General features: G+C 38.8%; 1 protein-coding gene across 3 annotated transcripts in view; it reads right to left on the minus strand.

Annotated features, from left to right (window-relative positions):
• UBE2E3 (ubiquitin conjugating enzyme E2 E3) overlaps positions 1–13,148 on the minus strand; it is an 89,097-nt gene extending 75,949 nt beyond the window's left edge. Inside the window, exons 1-3 of one of the 3 annotated variants that reach the window (XM_079782581.1) lie at positions 12,950–13,148; positions 11,221–11,436; positions 9,367–9,417 (exon numbers count right to left, since the gene is read on the minus strand). In XM_079782581.1, coding sequence (XP_079638707.1) covers positions 9,367–9,417; positions 11,221–11,411 — 242 coding nt within the window. In that variant the 5' untranslated portion in view covers positions 11,412–11,436; positions 12,950–13,148. Of the gene's footprint in view, positions 1–9,366; positions 9,418–11,220; positions 11,437–12,096; positions 12,346–12,532; positions 12,927–12,949 lie in introns of those variants that run through there. The other 2 variants (XM_079782579.1, XM_079782580.1) reach the window with 2 other exon arrangements.
• Between the last annotated feature and the right edge of the window lie 11,518 nt (positions 13,149–24,666).

The following is a 24,666-nucleotide window of genomic DNA, read 5'->3' on the forward strand; positions in this document are numbered from 1 at the left end:
CATAAAATTAAAACAATTATTATATACACCAGAGACCAAACAGAGGGAACTGGCATTTTAAAAAATTTAAATGATCCTAGAAATCTGACCCTATAGTTACTATTCATAAGGTTAATCACTTTCTACTGACCATCTAAAACAGGCACTGAAAACAAGCTTATGCTATTTACCTAAACACCCTTATAAAACGCATGAAATGTTAACAGAGAGAAAAATCTCAAAGCTTTCAAACTTAACTTTATATTGCATTTAGACAAGATGCAAGGCACAGAGTGAACTGTAAAACTCATTACTTTCATCAATCTAAAATGAACCATATAAACCTTGCAGGTCACCCAGAAAAACATTTTCCTCAGCTCCACTTCCAAAGAGACTTAATTAAGAAAAAAAGCAAATCCCCATATTAATATCTAGGAATAATTTCTGTACATATTTACAAGCTTAGAAAAAACAGTACTTACGTAAACTATGAACCTATGTAAAACAAGACAAAATTAAGGAATGTCATATAATACCAAATTTCTGTAAAAATGTAGATCTGGTACTGGTATTAAAAAAATAGTAAGTGTACATGTTGCTAAGAAATCAGTAAAAAAATTCTCATAAAATCCTATGTGATTGGGGCTTCTCTCCATAAAGCTAAAAATTCTTATCTGCAGAAAGATTTTTTTCCAACTTCAAAGCAATTTCATAAACATCAACTGCTTCACAATACCCCAAAGAAAAAGGTAGAGGTAGATTAAAAGTTATTCCTTAGCCAACAGGAACGCCATACACAAAGAACTACAAGGCAGAGAACAAAGATTTGCCTTTTCCATTATGATCATATTCAATCCCTTACCTTCTTCCTTACAAGCAAAGTGAACAGGGCAAGAAAGCTGGTGAGTTGGGGAATGCTCCCCTGAAAAGATAATGCTTCTAAATAATTTTTTTTAAAAAAGAAGAAAAAGAGCCTAGCACCCCCAAGACCAAGAAGGAAGCTTACTTTTCTCCAACTTACCATACCTGCCAAGTTCTAAAACCCCTAAAGAAATAGTATTTTGGAACCTTCAAGAGACTGTAAGCAAACAAATGAGATATATTTATTTACACTAAGCATGCACCTCCAGACCCATAATCAACTTTGAATCCTCTTACCAGATTTCTCAAGCAGCACTGTACTAAAGCAAGAGTGTTTACTTTCATGTCAAAAGCAAGCCTCGATTTTTGCCCTGATCTGTTGTATGAACTACATATGTGACATCTGGCAATTTTCTCAACTCTCACATTCAGTTTTGAATTCTAAACAAGACACCTATTTCATACTAGTAGGATTGTTCTGAAAATTAAACAAGATAGTTTATTAATAGGTACTATACTATGGAATTCAGAACAGGGTCAGGCTGGTGCTCAATTATTTCCTCTTTCCACTTTGCAGTGACAGTGAAAGTCATCTATTCATGGAAGTACTAGTATATATCCTGTGTGGCAGAGAAATTGATTTCTCACTGAGTTCCCATAAGTTCCCCCACATTTTCCAGCCACCCTACAGTTAGTGGAGGCCATGTGATTAATTCATGTCCTACTTCCAGACCAAAGCACTTAAAAGTTGGCACATGACCCTCCAGCTCTCTTGCCTGGACACATGTTCAAAATAGCAGAGTTGTAAGATGCAAGCAGCATATATCCAAGTCAACACATCCAAGAGCTACCCTGAAGAGTTCCTGGACCTACAGTGGATTTCATATGACCAAGAAAAATAAAGCTTTATATTATAAACCTTCTAAGTTTGTTTGTTAAATGCAATACAGCTAGCAAAATTTAGTGTACCCTTTTACAGCCAAATTGCCTCAAATGCTGCAAGACAAAATGCATACATAAAAATGGCAAGTCCTGTGTTTAAGTATTAAAGGATATCTTCCTTTCTGTATATCTAGAAAAAAATGGAATGATTAAAAGACAATATTTGATCACAAAGTGGAAAAGTTATCCAATATACACAGAACATAACTTAAAAAGAAATCGATACTTATAGTTTCACCTTAAGGGGAAAAAAAATTCTAAAATAAAGTATCTAAATTTTTTTCTAGTTAAGAGTACAAATTGTACAACAACAACAAAAAGCAATAATCTAAAAATAACTGAGAAATTGAAAACAGCTATTAGAAACAGGTAAAAGAAAGAAAAGTATAGAGCAAGACTTTAAAACACCCTTTCCCCATGAGTAAAATAGCTGTAGTAATTTATCATTGTAATAGAAGTAGTACTGCTTATACACAATTCTGGAACCCCAAAAGCTCTGTAAAAAAATCAAAGGTTTTTTAAAAATAAGTTTGAAGCAAAATAATTTGGCAATAACACCAAACATGAACTAACCTGAAACTATCTGAAGTTTCTATCTCACTTAGTATGAGTGCTCATACATTTTTGGTGTAGAAATATGAATATGTTTGATTATGGAGTGCTGTCCCAGATCCCAGGAAGGGTGTTGCATAAAATACAAAAGGCACAGCATATTCCTTCTAAAACCTGAAAATGTCTGCATTCTGAAACACATCTGGCACAAAGGTTTGAGATAAAGTGAATTTATAACAATAGAAACAAAAAAATCTCTGTACTGTCTTAATGATAAAAATAAAAACCAAATGAAATGTAAAACAGAATTTTGATGATTTTCTAATGGCACTTCTCCTTGATGGTACTTCAATATTCCTAGTACAACACAAACACAACCCGCCTAAAGTTAGAAGAAAACATAAAAGATATAAAAATACTGTTGTAAGCATTTCTGGCCTCAATAGACCATAATTCAGCAGGTATTCAAGATAGCCATTCCTGTGAGTTCACATAAAAAATACCATATACATACATTAGATAATATAATATAAACTACAGCACAAGAGTAGTGGGAGGTGGGCACACCGGCTCTGAGGAAGGTGTAGGAGAACATATTAAGCAGGCATCACTAATAAGGTAGGAAATGGTAAAAAGCAAACTATGCAAATTCAAGAGGCAAGAGAATCGAATAAATACCTACAACAGGATTTCTCAACCTCGGCACTACCAACATTTTAGTGCAGCGAATTCTTTGTTGTGAGGGGTTGTCCTAGGCACTATAGGGTATTTAGCAGCATCCCTGACCTCTACTCACTAAAGGTCAGTAGCAGCCCCTTTCTATCCCCAGTTGTGAAAAGCAAAAAAGTCACCTAGGCATTGCCAACTGTGGATGGGTTGGGAGTAGGGAAGTAGGGCGGCAAAAAATGGCCCCCATTCTAGAACCACTCATCCATAGGTAAAAGAAAGATCAAAAGTTTAAAGATGTTTCTTCTTACAGATTTTAACAAAATGTCAAGTATACTTCCCTGTCAAAAGCAGTATGGGAAGAGAAAAAAACCATTTTCTATTTCTCTAGATCTACAAGTGATTTTATTACATGTTTTTAATCTCAATTTTGTAGGGAAGATGAGACTAGCAGATCAAGTTCTCCATTCTCATTCTTGCACTCTACAAGCAAAAATGATTTGTTGATTTTCTTAGGAGTAAACATACCCATCTGTTGTTAAAGCAACTCATTCAAGGAGGGAATGAGGTACCAATCGGCTTCCTATAGAAAGGAACAAAACAATCTGGGAGAATTACATGTAGCTAGCTGCAAAGTAACCATATAACTTTTGAAAATGCACACACTGTTCCCCCCCCCCTTTCTAATAACATTATCTTCATTAAACTTAATAGATCCCTAATAAAAATAAGTTTTTTGAGAGAAAAGAATAGTTTCCAATCGTATCATTCTTTTGGAAAAAGTATTTAGTCACAGCAGTACTGAGTCCTTCTGCTACACTGGCATATATGATGGAAATAATTATACTACTGTGATTTTCAATTTTCTTTTATTAAAAAAGGTAGCTGAATAATATTAAAATTATAATTAAGAAAAAAGTAAAAAATATATGGGATATTTAAGATTTTCTTCACTCCAAAGTCATTATTTTGCCTTAAATTTCTATTTCTGTTAATTTGACAGACTTCAATTTATTTATTAACAAATTTTCACATGCAAAAGCACTGTGTGAAGCAAGACATAAAAATATATGAGAGTCCTTTTTCAAAAGAAGACTAACTCCTACAGAAGGTAAACAAGTAAATAATTATAGCATATAGCATTAACATAGCATATTAAGAATTTGCAACTGTGTTGAAGCAACAATTAGTTTACTAAGAAATACAATATTTAAATTTATCAGTAATGTCCAAGTGCCAAGAAAAATCCTCATGATTTTTGAGGTCTATATTGATGCCAAAGTTAATTAATTAATAATAAAATAATAAAAATTCACCATTGGTATATGACCACAGTCGGGTGGAATGGAAAATACCTTCCCTAAGAGTAGTTCTGTATTTATCTGTTTTACAAATCAAGCTTCCAATTACAATTTAATTTTTATAAAAAGGCAGGTCCAGGATATTTTTCTGAAGAGTTGAAAATAAAATGACTAGATGAATTCATGAGATAGAATTTTGTTTTATAAAATAGAGTGCATTCACATAGCTCACACTTTCTAATATAAACAATACAACAATTAAGTATAAGTAAAAAAGGAAAAACTATATCTGAGTTTACAATCCAGTAGTACTGAATAAACAAGCAACAAAGCTATGTCAATATCACATGCTGTTTTGATCATGACTTGCCTCCATCCCCCAATTAGAAAAACCTTCCAAATATCTCCTTAGATCACAGATAAGGAAAGAATACTATGTTTAGATAACTAAACTATATCAATTCAGAATCTAAATTTTACAAATATTGATATAATCTCATTCTCCGTAAAACTGCAAATTCTTACAATGAAATATTTAAAAGGGAAAACAGCCATCATCCTTATTTTAAGATTTTTCATTATAATTTCCTGGACAGTCAAAGCATTCTCTACTGAACTGTAAGTATCATTAACCTTATGCATATTCCTTTAAAAGGGATATACTATTTGTTTATTTTTGCTCAATTTTCTTATGTTTTCTTTTTTATTCAAGTGCTAAGCCACTGCTTTTACTAACATCAAACAACTTCTTGATATGTCCTTAATAAACAGGTGCTGAACTGACTGAATGAAGTTATTCCTAAGGTAGGACACTGATATACTGGAGAAAATGCAAGCAAGTATGAGGGAAAGCTGCAAAGCCATCTCTCCCACTTTAATCATGCTGTGGCCACTTTATGGAACCGATTTACAACTGTTACAAAACTAAAACATATTAACTCATCTGCTCCTTCCAACAAACCTAAATGGGGGTGTCATTTTACTCTCCATTTTACAGCCAAGGAAACTGAAAGAGAGAGCTATTTGATAACTTATCTAAGGTAACATAGTGAATAAGTGCCAGAGCAGGGCTATAAACTCAGACAGCCCAGTGCTTTTCAAACCTTAATGTACATACAATTCACCTGGGAATCGTGTTGAAATTCAGATTAGGATTCAGTGCTTCTGCAGTGGGGGAAGGCAAGATTCTAACAATCTCACCTATGATGCAGATGCTGCTTGTCTGAAGATCAGTCTTAGAGCAGCAAAGTATTAGTCTATGTTAAAAAATGATGGTAAGTGGTAATAATCCTCAAACAGAGGTAGAGTTCATCCACAGACAGAGGCTTATGACTAAATCAAGGATTTCTAACTTCTGGTTTAGTACTTAATTGCTCCTTTTATTAATTATTTTTAAAAAGAAGGAAGTTATTTAGCAAAATGTGCAAGTATTATAGTACCTGTTTCAGGTTTTGCTCTATGAACATATTAATACTCTAACTTGATACTGTAACACCTCCTTCCAATAAACCTTTTCCACACCCAAAAACTATTTACAAATGTCCCTGAATATCTACTTTAACATAAATTCAATCTGAACACCTTAAAGAATATTCTAAGAATGTATATTTGTCTCATATACATGGGAAAAATTAGAGTTTGAGTTTAAAAATCCAGCATCTTTCTGTATTTTTGTCACTTGTGCAAGTGATAACTGAGGGGACAAGAACACACTTTGGGAAACAGGTGGAACCTAAATGTCTGAATAGCACCTCACTCAACAATTCTAGTCATTAACTTTCTCTAAAAACATACGGAAATGCCCAAAATACAATTTCCCTTCATTCTCATCAACTATTTATACCCTAATCTAGATTACAGTATGTAAAGAGTATAAACTGAAGCCATAAAATAGTATGCCTTTGTTGAGGATGCTTTGGCCTTAGGCACTTCAATACCTAAAAACCAAGATGCCATCTAATCACTGGAAATAAACAGTTTAGCAAACTTTTATACTATCAGGAAAAGAAATATTAATACTCTCAAAATATATTCAAACAAGTTTAAAGCCACACACATAATTCAACAATTAAGTCTATCTTAAGATCACCCTGAGTGTATACAATATAGACATGGCTATATAATAATTAAAGAATCTTTTACTAATTCAACATAGAAAATGATTTAAGAGAAATTTTAGTCTGAGTAATTTTGATTTTGCCGAGTTTTCTTTATTTCATTCAATATTTTCCTAAATGTACACAGATATACTTTTTCTTCCCTGAGGAACAATTAAATCTGTCACATACTTTGACAAACTTGTAAAATCATATTCAAAACCATAATGGAATTCTGATTAACTACACATGAAAGTCAAAAGAATTAGGTTCCATTGATTTCAATCAATATGAATTCACATGTGCTAGAATTTATAAATATAGAATCCCATTTTTAATAACATAAATGAAGAAATTTAAACTATATAATCATTATAAAGCTAAAATTCTTACTGATGACCTTGTGAATTACAAGAACACTAGCAATGTGTCACATATCTGACATGAGTAAAAATATAATACAAATTTGGACTTAGCTGTCAAAAATCCTAAAATGTCTCCACTAAACACTCAATTCCTGGACAACGACTGGATATTCCACCCAAAGAATCTTAAGACATATAATAAAACACACAAAAGTATCTGGATATCTTTGTCAGGCATATGGAAGACTGTCCCCAAACTACCAGTCCCCTACCCAGACTCTTATGTCCTGTCTGTTTTTGCTTTAATCAGTCAGTCACAAAGAAATGCATACAGGGGTGGGCAAAAGTAGTTTTACAGCTATAATACAAATAAATAATAGTTAAATAATACAATAAACTGTATTTCACATACTCACAACTGTAAACCTACTTTTGCCAACACCCATATACTAAAGAACTAAAGAACTGAAAGATGTCAATTGCAATAGTTAATGGTAAACATAAGTTATGACAAGGGAAATCAAAGATGATGTATTCCATGTTATTGCTCACAAGCAAGCCCAAAGGTTTGCTACTTCACTAGTCTGATCATTAAATGTGAAGCGTTCACAAACTGCAATGAAAACAGAAAAATAAAAGAGAAAAATAAAAACAAGTTAACTTTCTATCTCCTAGAAAGATTCTACTTCCTCTAAAAAATACTCAGTGACCACGTGGAACCATTTCTGCGTTAAACTGTACAGCGCTATTCCTTCAGCAACTGCAATGCTGCACTACTGCTCTAAAGACTTTCAACACATGTCTACTGGGCTCTCTAGATTTATGCGAGTACACTAGTTTGGGTCATATGCAAAAAATAAACAGAAACCTTTCAAAATGTTTGACCTTATGTGCAATTTTAAAACATTAAAGAGTTTTGAATGGACAGCGCTTTACATCTTTTATAATAGGAAATACCAAAACACACTGCAATTTAAGTGATTCTTCAGAGAGCAAGAGCAAATTTAACTTGACCCCCCGCCCTAAATGGCTACAGATTTGACTGTCATACCATTTAGACGCCTAAAAATATTTTGATTTATTTATCCACTAAAGCAGTGCTGTTCAATAGAAATACAATGCAAGCCACATATGTAATATTAAAATTTCTAAATAACCACATTAAAATGGCAAAAATAAGTGAAATTAATTTTAAATCATATTTTATATAACCCAATATATACAAAATATTATCATTTCAACATGTAATAAAAAATGTTTTTAAATTGACAAGATCATTCTACATACTTTCCTTTGTACTAAGTTTGCAAAATCCGATGTGTGTTTCACACTTACAGCATATCTTATTTTGGACTAAATTGAAGTGGTCAACAGCCACAAGTAGCTAGTGGCTACATTACTGGACAGCATAGGTCGTAAGTAATACTTTCAGATCTGACATACCACTAACTGTTTAAAATTATTTTGCATTCTTGTTTCCTTTTGGAACTGAAATAGCTGATTACAAATATAAGCAAAACTGTTAACTCACTGGATAAATCTGGATCCGATCACCTTATCAAAGGATCCGGTTAATACACATATAAGGAAGCAATTGGATTGTACCCTATTATATCTCAAACATACTTCAGAGATAGTGCTCATCATCACAAGTGAACACAACTTGTAGCAAAAATATAGGTAAGACAAGAAAACATTCTCATATCAAACCATAACACTGCCTTATTTCTAGCAGCCACTCTCATTCTTGAGCACATATCTCTATGCAAGTTATCTACAAGACTGTGTTTTCTAAGTTTGATGAATTTTGGAAACCATAAAGTCACTGTTGAAAAACAAAGCACTAAGTAAGAGGAATTGAAAGAAATGTTTCAAGGAAAAAATTATCAACCAGTTATCTTAATGCACCTTATACCAACCAAGAATCTTAAATTATTCTACATGAGTTTCACTGATATAAATTCTTCCCACAAATTCCAATTCATCTACTGCTTCTCATACACATATTTCAAGTACCTAAATTACTAAGAATTCTTCCAAGTAAATAGGACATTTGATTAAAATGTAAATAATTCCAACAATATACTCTCTCGAAAACAACTAAAACCATTAGCTTAGCACACGAAATTTGTCCTTAAGGCAAGTTAATGAATAAATCAAACAGAAACAACTTATACTCTTGTTTACTGCATTTACATTTTATAACACATTCGGTGATTTCTAAATTTGGAAGGTCAGTTCAGATTGCACACAAGCGGTAACTTTAAAGCTCAGCAAAAACTGTAGAAGTTTCTGCAATATACTTCTGAATAAACACACTACAGAAATACTACAGCAGGAAAAAATCAGCACCGTCCAACTCAATCTCAGTAAAAAGCACAAAATCAGTACGTTCACAAGTCCAAAATGTGTTTTACATGCTAAAACGTATTTTTCCTCCCAAATGTATTTAATTCACCCTAGAAAAGGTTTGTTTAATCCACTTGCAAAGCTGGAAAGAAGCAAATGCAGCCTCTTCAGCAGCACTCACATCCAAGGACGATACATCCATCTCTTGATATTTTTCCACAATTTGAAATTAAATCAACAAAATTTGTTTCTTACCTGCAGTTAGGAGGAGGATCAAGGGTTATTTCAGCTAGCTCCTTCTGAATTCTGTTAGGGAAATGAGAAGAGACAAAAAGGATCTGAGATAGTCTGCAGAATAACCGGGGAATTACACTGCCCTCTACCACCATGCAGTTAAATGCAAGGCTGGCTTTGCCTTCAGTAATGCTAACATGGCTGCTTCCTCTTTGTTCTCAGAGGCATAACCCAAATCCCTTAACAGAAACTTTGCAGCTTTTTTCCTCACTTGCTACTGTAAATAAGTAAGACATTTACACCTGTTTTGAGAAATAGTCCTCCACTAGCACTCAGTAAAGGATATAAAATCTGTTTTAAAACACTTTTTACCAAAGAAATTCTCTTTTCAAGCTTATATGCAAATGAGACAAGAAGGGAGGAGGGAAAGCATTAGAATATTTGACAATGACTTCAAGTCACTTTTGCCAAGGTAAAAATTAATAAGCTGCTGCTCTTGCACATTAATAGTTCTGACAGTATTTTATCTGTAAAAAAAGAAGTTTAAAATTTACAATTGTCTTTACCAGTGAAAAACTTCCAAAGGACTTTGGCATCATTTAACCTTATCTGTTTTCCCTGATCTTAAGTACAGCACTTAAATTTAATAAATTTGGGGGAAAGGAGATAAGATATACTATATTGCTTTGAGAAAAAGGGGGGGGGGGGGGCAATTATTGATATTATTCCAATTTAAAATGCTCTCAAAGCTTTAAATGTTTAAAATGTTCCTCAAGAAGATTACAATAAATTGACAATAACTGTAAATTACTCCAAAGACTGCTGTTATTTAATAAAATATTCTCAAGTTATTAACAATTGTTGATACAAGAGACGAAAATCCATAGAAAAATAAGAGTACTTCTGAATCATTACAAAACGCCAATATATGATCATTTTTATATTTTCTTGTTCCTTTGGTTGTGATCAATAAAAATCAACAAAATGTCAACACCGACTAATACTGTAGGTACATTTGATGTATAATTACTACAATTCATGGATATTCCACTACTACCACTGATGGAGTCCCACTTGGCAGAACATTATTTTCACCATCACAGGTAATAAAAATCAACAGGAGACAAATGATCTTTCACTTATACCCAACAAAATATGTTTGTCCTGCTGTTGAGTATTAAAGTGTCAAGCATATCCATAAGTTTTACAGGGAAAAGGCACAAGGACAGTGAAAGTTTTCAATCACCAAGTGCCACCTAAAACTGTAAGTAGCACTTACCAGTTTTATTTGCCCTCACAGGAATTCGGAGGCATAACCATAATTAACTACAAAAAGTAATACCTGGGATGCATGACTTAACGTCATGTTTGGAAAACTGAAAGCAGGTTTGAAGCACAGTTTCTAAATCTGCTTTCAAATAGAGCTGAGGCCTTGAATTTGCCCATTTCTAGCCAACAGGATGGTTTCTGATCACTAAGTTTCATGGCCAGGCACTGCTGATCTATACAAGTGTCCATTTCAATGAAGAAGAGTATGACTCCTAGAAAGGAACATCCTCCATGTACCCAGCTCATCCGGGTTCACCCAATTTTCCTTGCCAACCCCTTCAACAATCTGCCGGGATGTCAGCCCAATCTCTACTCCAGGACGCTGTTAGAGAAGTTACCAGAGCACAGAACAAGTTTGCCTAAAAGTGTAATTCCAGGGAGGTGGCTTGTAGGCCACCTAAAGAATGACAACTCACCCTAGCACCAATAACACCGGAGCAAACATTTTGGAACTGCTTGCTACTGATGTAAAAACCCAGCAAAGCGTCGCCGCGCCATTGGGAAGACAAGCTGACAAGGTGCTAAAATCCCTGCTTGGCACATTACCTTTTAGCACTAGTGGACAACTTGGCGGTGGTTTTGCTGGAGAGTTTGGTGTTCTTCTTCTGCTGGGTGGCAGGTTTTCTTTCTTCTGGCTCTTCAGGCTCTGGAGCGGCGGGGTCGCGCTGGTCTGCATCTGAACTTCCACTGCTGGTGCTGGGGCTCTCATCGTCGGACCTCTGCCTATCACTGGACATCTTGATGAAGTTAGTACTTGGAAAACTTTTTAAAAGAAAAAGGGGGGGGGGATGAAATGTTCAGTCTCAAGAAATAAGCCCATAGCCTTTTCTTCCCCTTAACCGTCACCCCAAATCGTCTTTTAATGGAATCGCTTCCAAAGTGTTCACACTACCAACCTCGCCCTGCAAGGTGACAGGGGAGGGGGTGAGCCTCGCGCCTGCAGCGTTCAGGGGTTTACCGAACTCAAGTTAAGCAAACCCACTCACATTTTTTTTTTCTTTCCCATCCCTCGGACAATCTAATCAATTGTCTACTTTCTCAGAAGGCACGAAACAGATTGGCCAGGGAACTTGGGCAACGAGCATTCCTAACATACGACACGCTGTAAATAACAGATCTCGCTGGGGGAAAAAAATGTTAGAAAGTCACTAATAACGTCTCAATATTTACACACTGACATGGGTCAACGCTACCGAATTCCCTCTCCGAGAGGAAAACAGACCCCGTTCCTCGCCCATAGGCTTATTTAAGGTGGCGATTCCTCCTCGCTGCACGTAAGCCTTTAAACACAACACTTCACGAATTTTTTTTTAAAAAAAAAACAACTAACGAGCTGCCCGAGCCGTCCCCGCGGCCGGCAGCGGGGGTTCACCCGGCCAACCCCGAGCTGCCTCCCCGGGAAAAGCAGGATCCCAACTGCACCTTCGGCAAAGCTCCCAATGCCATCCAGGTTCCTCGCTCAATTTTTACATCACGGACCGACATTTTGTCCAAAATCACGGGGGGGCGGGGGGGGACACAAACATCAGAGGAAAAACAAACAAACAAACAAAGCCCCCCCTCCCCAAGAAGAGTGCAACAAATTTCCGCGCCCGCGGAGGCGAGCCGCGGCCGGCGGCGGCGGCCCCGCAGCCCCGCGGCCCTTTGTGGGGAGGGCCGCGCGGGGGCCGGGGCAGCGCTCGCCGCGCCGGGCGCCCAGGGATGCGAGCCGCCCGGCCGGCCCCGCCGCGGCTCGGCTCGCGGACGGACAGCCGGCGGCGCGGGCGCCCGGCGCGAACAAAGCTGCCCGCCCCCGCCCCCTCCCCCACCGCCGCCGCCCCGGCCGCCCCCACGCGGCCCCCCGGCCCCGCCGCCTTACCTCGGCCGCCCGCCCGGCCCGCTCGCGCGCCGCTACGGTGTGGGGGAGGGAGCGAGAAAAAAACCCTTCCTTAAGGAAATGGAGGCAGCCGGGGGGGGGAAAGGGGGGGGAGGGAAAAAAAGAAGCCGAGGAGGCTCTGGCCGGGGAGTGTGGAACATTGAAAGTCGGAGGGGGCTGTGCAGTGCCGGGCTCCGGCCGGAGGGTGGCGCCGCCCGGCGCCTTCGGAAGAGGAGGGGGGGGAGCTCGGCGGGGCGAGGGCGCGAGCTCCCGGCGAGGCGGAGAGGACGCGGGAGACCCCCGCGCGCTGTGGCCTCCCGCCGCCGCCCGGCTCGGCTCCGGCTCCTCCCGGCCGCGCAGTCAGCAAGTTCCGAGGAGCGCGGGGGAGGGGCGGGCGCGGCGCGCGTGCTCGCTGCTTGCCTGGCGGAGGGGCGCGCGCCGCCGGCGCTCGGCGGGCGCGAGCTGCTCCCGCGCGCGCTCTCCGCGCCTCCCTTCCCTCGGGGGGGTGCACGCGTCCGCCCGCGCGCGGCCGGGACAAAGAGCGCGGCGGGGACCCGGCGCGGTGGCCCCTGCCGCCCTCGGCCGCGGAGCCGGTGCCTGGGAGGGCGGGGGCGCGGGCGCCGTCTCGCGGGGCTGCTGTGCCGCGGGGTGGCTTCCGGCCTGAGCCCGCCTCCAAGGCGAGGCTGCCCATTGGGCTACCCGCCCCGCAGCCGGGGCCCGGGTGCCTTCGGGGCGGGCGGGCGGGCCGAAGTCCTCCCCAGGATGGGCCACATCCCCGGCGTGGACCCGAGGACCCCCCACTCCTGGGCGAGGGCCCCGGGCGCCTGGTGGGGAGTCTGCAGCCCCCCCTGGAAGGCTGGAGGCTAAGGCGTCCTGGAGGGGGCGTGCAGGTGGAGGAAAGCTGCCTCGTGCCCCTCGTGCGAGCTAAAGGGGCCAGCTGAGGTCTTGGGCATTGAGGGAGGAAAAAAGGGTTCCAGAGGATGGGACCTGCCTCTGCTTCTCTTTGGCCCTCACAGTCTGTAAAAAAGGGGACAGTCGTTCGGATGGTTTGCAAACTTAAAATTCCAAAACAATTTTTTTTTTAAAATGCCCCGTTCAAGATTGTTTAAAGTGAAGGAGAGGAGTTAGGGGCACCAGACCTGACATTTTGCTGCGGGGCTATTCTGACATGCACCCTAGGTGCCAGTTCTGGAAAGAGAAGCCCCACGGACACTTGGTCAGGACGTCCACACAGGTTGACTGCCGTTTTTGCCCCCAGGCACATACTAGTCAGAAGTACGGAAACTTCCTGTTTGCAGCCCAGACTTCCCCAACTACTGAGAACTTGCTCCAGTGATGGAGCCCCAAAGGAATTTGTGGATTCCTCTTCCCACAAGTGTCCAGGGGCAGAGGTGCTGGGAGAATGTGGAGTTCACAGAGGGAGTGAGACTGGCAGTCATAACAGATGAGCTGGAGTTAAAGAAAAGAAAAAAAAAAAACAGTGAGCCAACATACTTACTTATTTTTCCTCCAAACAAAATTGTTGGTAGAGGGTTGCTTACAATTCTGAAGAGTAAGCTACATTTCTGTAATTTTCCAAAGATCCAGTCATTCAGTGAACTTGGTGGAGGGCTATGCTGCTAGGTAGACACACAAAATGCACTCACTCCACCACTGTGTGACTAAAGCCAGGTCTCCATTCTGTGCTAGGAGTCCCCAGTCCGGAAAGGGGGCAACTTCTTAAGGTTGATCAGGAAAAAGGCTCCTCCAGTCAGAAGGAACAGCATATCTCAAGAAATGGTGAAGAAGGAGTATGGTGTGCCTGTTAACTAGCATTGGATTTGGCTGAATCAAAGGGAGCTTGTGGAAAGAACTTGTTAGTGAAAATATAGACAGAAATGTCCCCCCCCCCCCCTCCAACCCCAACTTTTACACGGTGATGCTACAGTACCAGCCAGCCAATTTTGAGTTGGGACTTTGGAATGGGGCACTGTGCAAGAAAAGCTATATGTAAAAGCGGATTCTTTTAGGAAATTTTGTATCACAGAAAGAGCCTGAAGACCCAAAGGCCAGTTGCTGACAGGATTTGGGTGGGGCCAGGAGATTGGGAAATAAAGAGATTTAGCTGTGTTTTGATAGCATCTTCTATAGAAGAAACTGGATTGAGCTGAAAAGCTATGAAACTGGATTCTAATCGCATCCTATCAAGTTTATGTGACCTCGAGGAAGTTACTTGTTCCAACTTAATTTTTCACGTGTGTAAAAAGATTGTAGCAAAGGTTCTAAATCCTCTCTTGCTCAAAAGTTCCATGATTCTTCAATGAGCTTGAAATCGAAGACTTCTACTTAACATTCACTCAACAGAGTACTTAGGAACTACCAAATGCTGGGAAATTGAAGTGAGATATGGGTGCAGCTCCCTCCCAGCTCAACGGGAGGGCGACAGCTAGAAATGTAGGCTATAGAATGAGAAGTGCTCTATTAAAGGAGTGAACAGAATTTGTGGAGCATTATTATTAATTAATAATTAGTAATGGAATTATTAATTCAGCTTAAGGCCATGGGGTGTGGGTCAAGAAAACTAACAATGAACTAGGCCAGAGGGATCAATAGGTGATACTATAGATAATGCTCTTGGCAAAGTACTTGGGACATAATAGTTGTTCAACAGTACTTACCATATAGTTACAGTCACCATAAAGAGAATAAATGGCTCCATAAGGTTAGGGAAAGTAGTGGCCTACCCCCCACAATATTAGCTGCCCAACTATCTTTATTCACCTGACTAAAAGGGTCATCCAGCGCACAGCTCGCTCTAAGGTAACCTGACATCACCATCTTGACCAGAAGCAACTTATACGTTATAAATTGTTTCTAACATGAAGTTCTTCCTCACAGGACACCCTGTTTTGTAATAATTTTCTTTCTTTTTTTTTGCCATGTCTACCCTTGAAATTAGGGATCATGTTTGGTTTTTTTAATCATCTCCCGAGGACATGCTTAGAGAAAGGGAGAAAGAGAGGAACATCAATTAGCTGACTTCCATATGTGCCCTGACCAAGGATCGAACCCACAACCCAGGCATGTGCCCTGACCAGGGATCGAACCCACAACCCAGGCATGTGCCCTGACCGGGAATCAAACCCACAACCTTGCGGTGCAGAGGACGACACGCAACCAACTGAGCCACTCTGGCCGAGCAGGATCATGTTTTATAAGCACTTCTGAGGGTGTACAAATTTGACCTGATGCAAATTATTCCATAAAGTGTGTAATAAAAAAATTTCCCATATGACTCCTCAAAACACTAGCACAAAGCAGTACCACACCAGCGACCACAAGAAGATTGTTCCCTCTCAGTCTCCTACTTTTCCTAGTGCTATGGGTCCTGCCAGCTTCTAACTCACAACTCTGAGAGAGTCAAAGGTAAGGGGAAAGATACTATATCCAACTGCAACAGATACTGCCACAATTACCTCCTTTCTCCTCCCGCACCCCCAAAGGTGACCAACAGGCACCTGTCTTAAGGACAGACAAGGAAGGTTCCAGAATCCTTTAGACCTCCCTAATTTGGGAGGTGCTTTCACTGAGCCTTCATTGGGCCTCAGTGATATTTATGTACATACGTATGTCTGTATAACCAAGAATTCTGCAGGATCCTGTCATCTGAGTTACCTAAAAGCTTCTGAATTCAGTGATTATATAAGCTACAGTGAGGCTACAGAACTTTTCCATCACCCACCACATGGCCAGCAACATAATTCACACATAATAGATGTAGAATAAACACTTACTAATTTGATTTGTTGATTTCAGAGTGCTTTTGTTTGTTTCCCTCACTCAGTAACTTTTCTCAATATCTCTTCGTTTTACCCTTTTCTTTTTTCAGGCTGTTTCAGATGCTACCCAGTTGCTTGTTGTCCTTTTGTTCTCTGGCGATAAAATTTTCTCTTTCTACCCATGAAAATGGGATTCGTTTACTAGGAAGTTAGTTCTTGGTCCAGGCTTAATCTAAGAAGCCATGTTTGCCATTGTTAGTGGCAGTGTCTCTGGACCTCCTGAGTCCAATGCACTGCTTGACATCAGTGTTTTCCATACTCGTGTCATGTATGGAAAACGGGCCACCTGCCAGACTCTGAGCTGGTGTTTCGGTCACTGGCCTTTTATATATACAGATATAATTCTGTGCAGACTTACAAAAATATCAAATCATCAGAGACGGTTAAAGGACATGTTAGAAATTTGAGATGATTAAACTATATACTCCTTAAAGGAGGTACTACATTCTTGTACATAAAATTTGCAAATCTAAAACTATGTGAAAAAAATGTAAACTGTATGACGCCAAATACCTGTGAGAACATTATGAAAAGGGCACTTGTGTATATTGATGGTGGCAATGTAAATTGCTATAACTTTTTCTGGAAAGCAATTTGACAATGTGTTCCAAGAGTCATAAAATGTTCATACCCTTTAACCTAGTAATTCTACTTTTGGGAATCTTTCCTAAGGAAATAATCCAAAATACTAAAAAATGCCCTATGCCTGACAATGTTTATCCCAGTGTAGTTCTTACTATATAAAAATGGAAACCACTCAAATTATGTAACATCAAGGCTTTAATAAATTATGTTCCATTCACTCAATGGAATATACATGAATATAAAATGGTGTGTATTATAACTATCATTTTTACTATCAGTTTCACCTCATGGTTGAAATCCTTTCCTATGAGATCAGCTAATGTTTTCCTTAGTTAATAAAACTAACAAGAGATGTTGTGCATAATCTTGATTACTGGCATTTTTACTTAATATTATGTCACTTAAATTTTTCTGAGATACTTTAGAGTACTTCATGTGTGAAATCAGATTAAGTGTATTCTTTCTGCTTCAGAAAGCAAAAGTCATATGCATACTATGATGAGAAAATGTATAAAAGAGATTTGGAAGTAAAAGGCAATCTCTTTGGTTTAAGGGTCTGCTTACTTGTGAATCTAGCCACCTTTTCTGTATTGCGCAAGTGGTTATTTAATTGGGAAGAATTCAATAAGAAATAATATGCTTTAATTAGGGATTACAAAGGAAGTAGTTCAATTTGACATAATGAAGAAGTTACATTTTAGTTGAATGTTTTTATAACTAAAGAAGTAAAGCAGTATTTTTTAAATGGGGATATTAACTAAGTTTTTGAGAGTTATACTTCAGTTTTTTCAGGTCCAAATTCTAGAGGTTTATCATAATTTATAAAACATCTCAAATGTATGCCTGGTGCATAAGATTTTAACTTTTCTGGATTATAATGTCCCAAAATAACTCAAATTAAGTAACATCACAGAGTGATTCAAGTGGGTTTAAGAAATGAGAAATAATTTTCAATAAGAATATACATGCAGTGTGTGGTGGGTGTAAGTAGCACACCCAACTTGGATTCATAAAGTAGTGACCGCTTAGTACCAGTACTTCTGTTCCAAGAAAAGGATATTCAAATACTAGACTTCTTTTGACCAAGGAAATTGAGTCTGAGACATGAACTGACTTCCCTAAAGTCTTAAAGATAGCTCTTGACAGAACTAGAGACAGAATTTTGAAATTCTGTTCCCATTCCACTATATTATCGTATTCACCAGGGCATATAGTCCAGTTTCCCAGGACATCAGCTCCTGCAGAGATGTCATCAGAAAGTTCTTTTCTCATAAGTGTAACAATCTTCTTTTTTCACCCTTGTTCATCAGCATGAGAAAGATCTCTGACACAGTGATAAAAATTTGGCAATCCTGTTATAATCACTCATAATACACTATATATTGCGCAGTACTTATCATAGTTTGTAAGTACATAAATATTCGTGTGATATGTCTTTAATATTTTCTCCCACTACTAGAATAAGAGCAGGGACCATATCTGGTTTTTTTGTGCCTAATACAATGCTTGGCATATAATATTTAGTAAATGATTTCTGAATGAATAAGTGGATGGCCAAGTTATTTTCACATTCAAAGTCAATTGAAGGGAATATTAAAGAATAAAAACAGCCCTAGCTGGTTTGGTTCAGTGGATAGAGCATCCTGTGGACTGAAGGGTTCCAGGTTCGATTCCGATCAAAGGCACATGCCCGGGTTGAGGGCCCTATCCCCAGTAGGGCATGTGCAGGAGGCAGCTGATCAATGATTCTCTCCCATCGTTGATGTTTCTATCTCCCTCTCCCTTCCTCTCTGAAATGAATCAAAATATATTTAAACAAAGAATAACAAAAACATGAAACACGATTTTTTACACTGCCTAATTATTTATGGATCTGATTTTCATGAAAAGTAGCACAGGCCAAATATACAGGAGTCTAAAAGTATTTAGAGAAATTAAAGAACAATAGGTTAATTAAAGGATAATGGATTAAAGGACAAATAAATTAATGGTGTTTGGTATGTGACCCTAACCTCTGAAATACATATCAGAAGAACAATGACCTCATTTTCTCACCCAACTACTTACAGAACCCTCGTCAGAAAATGAATATTGGCTTATGTTATTTTGTAAAATACAGGAGGGCAGCAAAATTTTTCTAACCTGCTTTATAAAATGTCTACATAGACGAAATCAAGTTATGTGTTCTATAAAGCTAAATGCTAGCATCCTAGCTGGTTTGGCTCAGTGGATAGAGAGTTGGCCTGTGGACTGAACGGTCCTGGGTTTTGGCTCAATCCCCAGTAGGGGGTGTGCAGGAGGCAGCCAATCAATGATTCTCCCTTCCTCTCTGAAAATCAATAAAAATATATATTTTTAAAAAGATAAAGGTAAATGCTAGCAACTAAGATTAAAATCAATCAACCTTGATTAATCTCAGATTTATTGGCAGACTATTTTAAAATATATTTTTACTGACTATTTTTAGAGAGGGAGGGAAGGGAGAGGGATAGAGAGACAGAGACATTAGTTGGCTGTCTCCTGCATGCCCCCCACTGAAGATCAACCCCTATCTGGGCATGTGCCCTGACCGAGAATCAAACCGGTGACCTCTTGGTTCATGGGTTGATGCTCAACCACTGAGCCACACTGGCAGATGTATTAAATCAGTATACTTTTTTAATAAGGTTGTTTGCATCAGGTGAGAGTTCTACTTTCTGGGCAGATTAATTCTAAATTTATTTGTTTTCCTTATCCCTAGGGAGAAAAATGTTTTTAAGTCTACAACTTACCTATGGCCATTTTTGCCACACACACCTCCACCTCCCTCTTGCCCCCCACAAACTCCCCCCCCCCACACACACACACCAGAAATAGAATTTAGGAAATACAACTATTTGCATATCTGAGACTTTATTTAATCTTGTAAAAAATACCTTTTAAATGACAAAGCACAGTGCTAGAAGATATGTGCCAAACGAGATATGAAACCTGCTCTAAAGCGTTTATAATCTAGCAGGATGGTTTAAGAGCGAGAGCTTCAGGTCCAAGAACAGGACTTTCCTGCCTAAAAAACAATGGCAGATTTTCATTCACCTGTTCTTCATGGAATAAGCAGCCCCTTAGACTTATGGTTTTACTGCCTACAAATACATTAAAGGAGAAGCCAGAGGATGAAAAGAGGTATTTATATGCTTATTCAACAAACACACATTGAGTACCTAATTCAACAAATGAAAAAACTTATTTTTCAATGTAGATGGCTTGCCCTTCAAAATACACAGGGAGCAGGCTCTCAAGAAGTAGACACGGGTTGAGTAGATGGAGAAACAAGTTCTATCTTAGGATAATTCTATGGTATAAAAAAGCAACAGTTATTTTTTTGCATTGTAGCAAAATAGAGTTTATGTGTAAAATAGAGTTCAAAGTTCAATTTTCCAGTCTTTCAGATATTGGTTTCTTTCACTCACTCCCTGCCATCAAAGCTGTATTCCCAGTGCCTGGCACTGTGTTGGAGCTCAATAACTATTTGTTGAATAACAGCAAACACTTCTGTAACACATATTGACTTTTGTATACACTGACTCATTTAATACTCTCAATAGCCCCAATGAGGCAGGTACTGTTATTATATATTAACTAGAGGCCCAGTGCACGAAATTCATGCATTTGGGGGGAGGGGGTCCCTCAGCCCGGCCTGCGCCCTCTCACAGTCTGGGAGCCCTCGGGGATGTCAGACATCCTTAGCGCTGCCGCAGAGGTTGGAAAGGCTCCCACTACTGCCACTGCGCTCGCCAGCAGCGAGTCCGGCTTCTGGCTGAACGGCGTTCCCCCTGTGGGAGTGTAATTACCACCAGGGGGCAGCTCCTGCGTTGAGCGTCTGCCCCCTGGTGGTCAGTGTGCGTCATAGTGACTGGTCGTTCTGCCGTTTGGTCCATTTGAATATTAGCCTTTTATTATATAGGATGTTACAGATGAGAAAACGGAGGCACAGAAAGATAAAGCAACTTGCCCAAGGTCACGTGACTAGTAAATGATGGACTCTGGCCAGGAAACCCATGCTCTTCACTGCTATGCTATTGTAAATAAACAGCACTCCAAGCAAGGGGATGGGAAGGAGAAGGAACTGATAGCGTTTTGGGCCCCACAGTCAGAAAGGAAAGAATTGGGACCTCGGGGGCAGCCTGGAGGTGTTGCCTGCCGGTGAAGAATGAGGGAGTGCTGAGGTTTCAGCCATTCCCAAGGGAGTTGCTTTTGGACAATTTTCAGATGGTGAGATTGACAGAGACTGTCCAATGAGAAAGAAACATGTAAGGAAGCCCCTGTAAGAATCAGAAATGGTTTCTGGCCCTTTGGGGCATTTTTAGTTCTGCCAATCTCTCTCCCTCTTTATGCCATTCTCTTCCTTTGTCCCTTTCCTCCACTTTCCCGTTTAGCCTGTTATCCTGTTGACCCACATTTTAAATTATTGTATTTATTAAATCAAATGTATACATAATCTCTCTCTGCACTTCCATGAGAAGGAAATAACTGGGGTTATTTCAAACTTGTTCCTTATTAGTGTGGTACAAGCAGGTCGTGGCGCTTAACAGAAGAAAAATCTCCAAAAGTGGACTAAGCCTTAAAAAGTGAAAGATTGCGAAAATAAATCCTGGTACTCCACCACTTCATTATTAGAAGAGATGGTCAAATCGTAAACACAAAGCATTTCATGTTAAAATTCAACGTTTTCTTTAACATTTTAAAAATATCTCCAAATTTATATTTAAGAACATTTTAGCATTGATTACACTCTTCACTTTATAATAACAGCAAGAATCCATTTTGCCTAATGTCAGCTAAGGAACAGTTGATAGAATGCTGAAATTTCTGGGTTCCTCAGAAGAACATTAAAACACTGATAAGTTATATTTGTGCATTTAACTATGTGAGTATATAAAAATAAGAGGAGTTGTCTGGAGTAAATTCTCAGCACCATCAGGCAAGTTGTGCTTAGTCTGGTACAATGTCTGGATTAATGAGTTAATCTGGGTATACTTAGTCTAATTAGTAAAACAATGCAAATAGATATACATTGCGTGCGCACACAATCTGTTTGCTAGAAGAACAAGCACTTGTTTGTTAAAGACTGAAAATAAGGATCAACATTGCAGCATTTACAACCACAAAAGTTGATAAACCACATAACTCAGGTGTGTAAATATGGAATAAATAAAACCCATATCAGGGACTGACATCAGGAGCATACACATGGGCTCTGTTTTGCCTAAGCTTCGTCGCTACTGTGTGTTTTAGTATGGTATGTGTGATGGACAACCCAAACAAAAGGGACCCGTTTTAAAGAGATTGATCTGGGGAGAGGGAAGGTGATGTGATATTCATCTCTGTGTAGCTTCTTAAAACTGATTTACCACAGTGGCTTGTGGAAGTAACAGATGTTTATTTGAATGAATATTCATTGGCTGACATCAAGTCCCAGTAGATGACACTTTCCTCTTAAGAGGTCATATTTTCCTCTTAAAGAGTGTTTGCTACTGCGGTTGCCAATTGTCTATTTACAAGCTCCTTTACGAAGGAGCTATGTAAAGTGGAGTATTGATGTATAATGATGTAGAGGCTGAACCAGAGGTAATATGCTAATTAGAAACAGCAATAATGCCAGATATAAACATCAGAGTGACTTACCTTATCCTTCTTGACAGAATCATGATAGCTTCTCCTCACACAAACCAATCATGAATTTCCTTTCAAATTACCTTCTTACTACACTGCTCGAGTTGTAAAAACATTTATTTAAGATAGAACATTACCAACAAGTGAGGTGGCTTTAAAGCGTCAAAGAAACCAAATAAAAAATGTTATTGTGAAGCTTTAAAATAATTATAACATTTTGTATGAATAGGAATTATTATTATTTGGAGCCTAGCTGCATCTCTGTCACCTGCTATACAGAACCTTGCTTTCTTCTATGTGTGTTTTTAGAGAAAACAGCAATATCAGAAGTAGAGATAACCTGTTACAATTGCTTGTTTCATGAATTCATGCATTGGGACCAGTTTATCATACCTAAGGTTACTTTGGCTCTGCAAAAGATTATTTTGGCAGAAGTTTTACTAGTGTGTCAAATTGTCTTTAAGAAACTTGGCCAGGATCACTGCCCAAGATGGTAACTTATAAATTTTAAACCTTATTACTACACACTCCAACTGCCTTCCCCTAAGACAGTAGTACTATTGAATTTTCTGGTGCTATGATCCAAATGCAAATTTGTTACAGAATTCCAGAAACAAATAAGATAACTTTAGAAGCAGAGTTACAATGAGACAATAATCTTGTTATATTTTTTGGTTCATGAAATGCCTGAAGTATTTAGTAAGATAACTAAGTCTCCATTATCTGTGGTGTTAGGAACAGTATAACATATACATTGAAATCTGTAGCTATTCCAAAAGTATCACTGTTAAGCCATTATAATTAGCCTTTTTTCTCAAACTCACAGATGTGTTTTCTATTCTCTAACCCTTCATATTAGTTGTTCTCAAATTGAGCTGCACATGGGTGATGGATAACTTAAAAATATATATGTCAGCCCGATCAGCATGGCTCAGCAGTTGAGCATTGACCTATGAACCAGGAAGGAGGTCAGGGTTTGAGTCCCAGTCAGGACACCTGCCCAGGTTGTGGGCTCGAGCCCCAGTGTTGGGTGTGTAGGAGGCAGCTGGTCAATGATTTTATTTCATCACTGATGTTTCTCTCTCTCTTTCCCTCTCTGAAATCAATAAAAATATATTTTAAAATATACAGGTCACACTCCCAATTAACTAAATCATAAGCTGTGGGGATGAGACCCAGACATTAGTAGTTTTTAAATCTTCCCTGGTGAGTCCAATATAGTTAAGGTCAAGAGCTACTTAGGTAAGGATGCTGAGTATAGTTAAGGTCAAGAGCTACTTAGTGGTAAGGATGCTGAGTATCAGTGACGAGGAGAAACAATAAGAAAAAAATGTCTGTTTACTAAATTAAAGAGTAAATGTCAGTGATTGTTCAAATTGTTCAAATTGCTATAGACCAATGGTATGTAGAAAGACATATTTTGGCTACTTTTTCCCTGATTTATTCAAAAATCGTAACTTCAGTTCCATCTATTATATGAGAGGGTAAATTTTCAGATTATAGAAGTATTTACCTACTTACTAATATTGAAAGACACCAGTGATATGTTACCCCTATACTTTAATATGTAATCATTATTTTCTTAATTTGTGGAGTTATTTTTTCAGAGAAGTGGTTTCTAATAGATACTTAGCAAAAATATTTATTCTAAAACTATAATATATATATATATATAATTATATATACATATATATAATTGCATAGTCATGATGTAGAATGAATCATTTTTAATGGCATTTGGAGGTAGGAGGGATGTCCTTGAGAAGTGGATTTTAGCTATTCTCAGTTTAGGGTAAAATGATAGATCTATATTTTGTGCTTTTACTCCCTGAAGTTTGTTCGTTTTCATAAAGTATGTTTTCCTGAGGTATCTCATAAGCATTATCTAGTAAGAAATATGAATTATAGAAGAGGCGGAAACATTCCCCCTAACTTTACTATAATTTCAGTAAGTTGGAAGCAGTGATTTATTTGCTCAGATATAATTAATATAATCAATATAGAAGGCATCATGGTATATATAATGCTTAGATTCAAACAAACCAGGGTTCAAAACCTAGTTATGCCCCTCCTCACCATGTT

Source organism: Cnephaeus nilssonii, assembly GCF_951640355.1.
Source record: "Cnephaeus nilssonii genome assembly, chromosome: 10".
Lineage (NCBI taxonomy): Eukaryota > Metazoa > Chordata > Mammalia > Chiroptera > Vespertilionidae > Cnephaeus > Cnephaeus nilssonii.